General features: G+C 52.1%; 2 protein-coding genes across 2 annotated transcripts in view; one reads left to right on the top strand and one right to left on the bottom strand.

Moving 5' to 3' along the window:
- Positions 1–680: 680 nt before the first annotated feature.
- LOC138740792 (microtubule-associated proteins 1A/1B light chain 3C-like) lies at positions 681–4,551 on the bottom strand. The gene is made up of 4 exons (XM_069893890.1): positions 4,278–4,551; positions 3,839–3,894; positions 3,621–3,727; positions 681–990 (listed from the first exon to the last, which is right to left on the bottom strand). Exons 1-4 carry the CDS (start codon positions 4,534–4,536, stop codon positions 801–803), a joined length of 612 nt encoding a protein of 203 aa, XP_069749991.1. The 5' UTR covers positions 4,537–4,551; the 3' UTR covers positions 681–800.
- Positions 4,417–6,000, top strand: part of LOC138740790 (dapper homolog 2-like) — a 389,359-nt gene continuing 387,775 nt past the window's right edge. Inside the window, exon 1 of the mRNA XM_069893879.1 lies at positions 4,417–4,606. Coding sequence (XP_069749980.1) covers positions 4,561–4,606 — 46 coding nt within the window. The 5' untranslated portion in view covers positions 4,417–4,560. The remainder of the gene's footprint in view (positions 4,607–6,000) is intronic.

The following is a 6,000-nucleotide window of genomic DNA, read 5'->3' as shown; positions in this document are numbered from 1 at the left end:
GTACGGTGTGGAGGGACCTTCACTCTGCCTGACCCCAAAAGTGTGTGACGGGACGGAGGGAGTTTCACTCTGTGTCCGACCCTGGGAGTGTGTGACGAGATGGTGCGGAGGGAGCTTCACTCTCTCTCTGACCCCAGGAGTGTCTGATGGGACGTTGCGGGGGGAAGCTTCACTCTGTGTCTGACCCCGGGAGTGTGTGATGGGATGGTCCAGACGGAACTTCAATCTGCATCTGTCTCCTGGGTCAGTGTGGAGGGAGTTTCACTCCATGTCTGACCCCAGGAGTGTGTGATGGGGACGGTGTGAGTTGGCTTCACTGTGTGTGAGAGACAGGGAATGTGAGGACCCAGATAGTTAGGGCCTCCAGCTAACAGCTTTTACAACCCGCATAATCTTTGGCCAGGACCAGAAACCCTCAACCATCAACTCACACCATCTCCTCACAGCAGAAGAGTCTGCCTCACATTTTATTCAGAAACTCCAGACTGGCCACAGAGTGACTGCTGTGCTTTCTCCAGAGACCTTCGTCTCACTGTGGACCAGACTTCAATCTCAGGTGTACAGACTCTCTCCCCCAACTTGTGCTGAGTGGAAGAGAGCCCTCAGTCAGGTGTGTGAGAGAGAGCCTGTACTCATTCACACTCCACTGGGAGCCACAGACAAAATGCAAGACACCAGTGAAAGATTCAAGTGCACATTTAATGTGGCCTTAGGCTCTCTGTGGCCAGAGAGAATGAACACCAAGGGAATAAAAAACAAGCAGTTTACTGGGGCAGCAACCAAATGAACACAGGAGGTGCTTACTGTCCAGAGCTCATCCTTGAGCCCAGGGAACCAAACATCTCCTGAGAGGCATAGGTCACATAGAGGAAGCCGTCATCCTCCTTGAACTCTGTGTAGATCTCCGCCATGGTCAGGGATGTGCTGGCCACGCTCCTGTTGTTCACCATCAGGTGGAAGACTTGCTTTGAAGAGAGCGCCATCCGACTCCTGACCGGGTACAAAGGTCAGCATTAAAATTCAGAGCATTTGTAACTAAAATTCGCAAAGCATCCAGATCTCACAAAGTCTACAGTTGCCCATATGAGAGATCTCCTCCACCCTCCCCCCCCCCCCCCCCACACCAATCTCATGTGCCTTTGAATAAAGACTTTAAGTTTCAAAACTGCCTTAATGTGCAACTCGCAAGACTGCAAATATTAATCAAGTCTGCATGGAGTGTTTGTCTGCCAGGAGCCTCGTTCATCAATCTCAAGAATGAGAGATAAATTTTAATCCACCAGGGACGATTTTAACAACTGCCTGCTTTGTATTTTAATTTACAAATAAAACTGATCTCTGGTCTAAGCCTGCATTTCTAGTCTGGAGTGGAACAACAAACTCACGCAGATCTATGGAATCGAGCAATGTTTTACCAGTGGGACTGGAATTCAAGCATAGTGCCACACAGTCCAGAAATTCCAATTCTAATTGGACCGTTTGCACTGCAGAAACTCTTCACGCATCTTCCGAATCCCAATGCCAGAAGGAAGGAAAAAAGCAACCATCCAATGCGGAGACGTCGCTGGGTCGAATTCTCTCCCGGACATGTGCAGTGGTTCAAAGAGGCAGCTCTCTTCCCACCTTCAGGGTCAATTGGAAGGTGGTGGGTGGTGTCAGCTGAGATGCCTACATGCCTTGGAGGAATGAAACCCCCAGCTCGAGAGCAGTCACCTCAGTAACACTGGGTTCCACAACAGTCTCAAGTCTTACAACAATATTGACTGCAGGCCTCGACATTCTGACCCCCTTCCAAACCTTTTGTTTTAAAGTAGTGCCCCTCTACTGGATGGGGGGGCAGAGGAAAAAGTTTCTTCCTTGTTTACTTCTCTTCAACTTTAGAGACAGCGTGGTAACGGCTGCATGCCATGTAACCAATTGGAAGGTGAGATGGGTGCACTCCTCAAGATTTCCATAGTTGAATCAAGGACAAGAGGGCATGACTTCAGGATTGAAGGGCACCCCATTCAAAACAGGAATTTCTTTCAGCAAGTGGCGAACACCTGGAAGTTGCTGCCTTGGGCAGCTGTGGAAGTTAGATCGTCAGGTGCATTCAAGGAAGAGATTGATAGGTATTGAAGTTGCAGGGGTTTACGGGAAGGCAGGGAAGTAGGGCTGAGGGGGAGAATGGATCAGCCCCTGATGGAATGGTGCAACAGACTCAATGGGCCAAATGGCCTGGTTCTGCTGCTGTAAACCTTATGGTGTTATTTACGATGTTGCAGTGGTGGGTGCCTGGGATGTGGAGCCAGAGAAGGTACCTCCCAGATCCAACCAACCCTCGAACTCAGCCAGAAGTTGATGGAGATAGCCATTTGCATAGATAAACACAAAGTTACAGAGGCGGTGCTGGGAACCTGGTTTGGTGCAAGGGCCCAGTAGCAACATGGTGGGCAGAATAGCCTATTTGTGCTTTCTGACCAACCACAGGCTCATCCCAATCATGGAGAGGGGACAGACTTCCCTAATTCCAACCATGCCTCTCTCCCCACCCCCCAAGACATCAAACGAGATAGACCATGGACTCCAGGAAATGCTGGAGAGCCCGTTCTGGACCCCACTCTACAGGACAGATGGGGAGGCTATAGAGAGGGTGCAGAAGAGATTCACAAGGATGCTGTCTGGATTGGAGAGCTTGCCTTGTGAGGAGGGGTGAAGTAACCTCTGCCTTTTTTCCTTGGAACAACGGAAGGATGAAGGGGTGATCAGACACAAGGTGATGAGAGTCATTGATCGTGTGGACGGACGGAGGCTTTTTCACCAGGGCTGAAAGGCTATCGCAAGAGGACATAGATTGAAGTTGCTTGGGAATAGGTATGTTGGCGGCCCGAATACAAGAGGCAAGTTCTTCACACTGAGAGTGGTGGGTGCATGGAATGTGCTGCCCGCGACAGAGGCAGGGACAACAGGATCTTTCAAGAGACTGTGGAACTGAGCAACAAAAAATTAGGGTTATGCATTGGGGAAGGTCAAGGCAGTTAGAGTAGGTTATTGGGTTGGCACCACACTGTGGGCCAAAGGGCCTGTGCTGCTCATTTCTATGTTTTACCCCAACTGGGATGGGCGCCACACTTTCCTGATGAAGATTAACAGAGCTGGGGCTTTTCTCTCTGGGAGCACAGAAAGAGGAGAGGTCTAGAAGATTGAGGGGGACGGCTAGCACCTGCTTCCCGGAGCAGGGTCAGCAAACACCAGGAAGTTGCGGGAGCCTGGAATGCCTTACCTGGGTGGGGGGGGGGGGGGGGGGCGGGGAAGGAAAGAGGAAAAAGTTTCTTCCTCGTTTACTTCTCTTCAACTTTAGAGACAGCGTGGTAACGGCTGCATGCCATGTAACCAATTGGAAGGTGGGATGGGTGCACCCGTCAAGATTTCCATAGTTGAGTCAAGGACAAGAGGGCACGGCTTCAGGATTGGGTGGTGGTGGAGGCTGGAACATTGGGGGCATTAAGAGACTCAGACATGGGAGGTAGGGAGGGTTTAGTGCTTTTTCTTGTTGGAATAGATGGGCCAGCACGAACCTCGAGGGGCGAAGGGCCTGTACTGTGCTGGAGTGTTGTGGGTGACAGGGGCAGCAGACTCACCTGATGATGATGGTGAACTGGCACATGCTCAACTCCAGCGGAACCAGGTACTTGGCCCTGTCTAGGCAGGGCAGGGAGCGCTCCTTGGGGTAGCGTTCCACGATCACCTGCAGAGGGACAGGGCAGGTTCATGGGCGATACCGTCTCTCCCCCATCCCCCGGAGGAACGGAGGGCCGATATCCCCCTTCCCCCCTCCCGGAGCCAAGACACCCCTCACCGGCAGTTTGTTTGGGAACTTTCTGCGGATGCTCTCGGCTTCACTTTTCCGCAGGGCTGCAATGGGTAGGGGGTGGGGGAGGGGATGAAATTAACATTTAAAAATTAGCCCGAGACAAGACAAAACAAGTCGAGTCACAAATGTTCAGTTCGCAAACTTTAAACGGGACATAGTCTCCCCCACCCCACAAAGTAACCCAACTTTAAACGGGACACAGTCCCCTCTCACCTCCAAGTAATCCAACTTTAAACGGGAAACAGACCCCTGCCCCACCAAGTTAACCAACTTTAAACGGGACACAGTCCCCTCCCCCCTCCAAGTTTACCAACTTTAAACAGGATACAGTCCCCTCCCTCTTCCAAGTTACCCAACTTTAAACGGGACACAGACCCCACCCCACCTCCAAGTTTCCCGACTTTAAACGGGACGAAAACCTCACCCAGGCTGCGCCGATCCCTGAATGACATGTAATCCATGGACCCCGCCTGTCTGCTGTTCCAGGCCGCGTTCCCCAGTATAAGAGGTCCTGACGGCCGTTCACTGTCCGCAATTATCAGCGTTAACCCGATGTATCCCGGGGTAACCGACGGCCAGAGGGACGGGAGAAGAGGCTGGAGGCGTCGGTCACGGAAAGACCATTCACCCACCCCATTTCGATTAAAATTGTGGTACAAGAGCCCAGGGGTCCCGAACAACATTCACAGAGAGATGATCCTGTCGAGATGATCCTAACATCAGGCACTTGGTCTGTAGGCCCACAACTTGGAGGTCAGTAGGTTTTGAAAGTTTCTTCATCTTCCAGTCACATTGTCCTGTGGCATCTGCAACACTCAGGGAGAATGTGTCTGTTTCTGGTCAATGTGTTCCTGGGTCAGTCCACAACAGGAGCATCTTAAACAGTCCCAGTCTCCCTATCCCAGGGTCAGACAGTCCCCGTCTCCCTAACCCAGGGTCAGACAATCCCCGTCTCCCTATCCTAAGGACAGACAGTCCTCGTCTCCCTATCCCAGAGTCAGACAGTCTCCATCTATGTATCGAGTGTCAGACAGTCCCAGTCTCCGTTTCCCAGGGTCAGGCAATCCCAGTCTCCCTATCCTATGGACAGACAGTCCCAGTCTCCGTATCCCAGGGTCAATCAGACAGTCCCCATCTCCCTATCCCAGGACAGACAGTCCCGGTGTTCGTATCCCAGCGTCAGGCAATCCCTGTCTCCATATCCCATGGACAGACAGTCCCCATATTAGTGTCTTACAGTCCCCATGTCCGTATCCCTGGGTCAGACAGTACCTGTCTCCCTATCATAGGGTCAGACAGTCCCCGTCTCCCTATCATAGGGTCAGACAGTCCCCGTCTCTGTATCCCTGAAAAAGACTGCCCCCGTCACTGTATCCCTTTGTCATATAGTCCCCGTCTACCTATCCCAGGGTCAGACATTCCCCATCTACCTATCCTAGGGTCAGACATTCCCCGTCTCCCTATCCAAGGGTCAGACATTCCCTGTTTCCCGATCCCTGGGTCAGACAGACCCCCTCTCCCTATCCCTGAGTCAGACAGTCCCAGTCTCCAAATCCCTGGGTCAGATAGTCCCTGTCTCCCAATCCCAGGGTCAGACAATCCCCGTCTCCACATCCCTGGGTCAGAAAGACCCCATCTCCACATCCCTGGGTCAGACAGACCCCATCTCCCTATCCAAGGGTCAGACAGTTCACATCTCCCTATCCAAGGGTCAGACACTCTGCGTCTACATAATGACTGGATCACACAGTCCCCGTCTCCATATCCAAGGGTCAGACAGTACCCATCTCCTTATCCCTGGTTCACACAATCCCCATCTCCGTATCATTGTTCACACAGCCCCGTCTACCTATCGCAGGGTAAGACAGTCTCCATCACCCTATCCCAAGGTTGGACAGACCCATCTCCCTATCGTAGCATCAAACAGTCCCTGACTCCGTAGCCAAGGTTCAGACAATTCCTGTCTCCATATCCCAAGGACAGACAGTCCCTGTCTCACTATCCCAGGGTCAGACAGTCCCTGTCTCTGTATCCCAGAGTTAAACAGTTCCCATCTCCCGATTCCAGGTTTAGACAGGCCCCGTTTCTGTATCCCTCATTCAAACCATCCCCATTTCCGTATCCCTGGGTCAGACAGTTCCCGTCTC

This window comes from Narcine bancroftii, chromosome 8 (genome assembly GCF_036971445.1).
Source record: "Narcine bancroftii isolate sNarBan1 chromosome 8, sNarBan1.hap1, whole genome shotgun sequence".
In the NCBI taxonomy this organism is placed as follows: Eukaryota; Metazoa; Chordata; class Chondrichthyes; order Torpediniformes; family Narcinidae; genus Narcine; species Narcine bancroftii.
Note: the sequence above shows the minus strand (reverse complement) of the source record. Positions and strands in the feature narration are given on the sequence as shown.

Excerpts from the sequence above, each read along its gene's own strand:
- LOC138740792 (XM_069893890.1), bottom strand. The coding sequence starts at position 4,536 with ATGTTGTTCGGGACCCCTGGGCTCTTGTACCACAATTTTAATCGAAAT. Across the intron at positions 3,895-4,277 it reads CAGGGATCGGCGCAGCCTGG|CCCTGCGGAAAAGTGAAGCC; the intron begins GTGAGGTTTTCG and ends TACCCATTGCAG. Across the intron at positions 3,728-3,838 it reads AGTTCCCAAACAAACTGCCG|GTGATCGTGGAACGCTACCC; the intron begins GTGAGGGGTGTC and ends GTCCCTCTGCAG.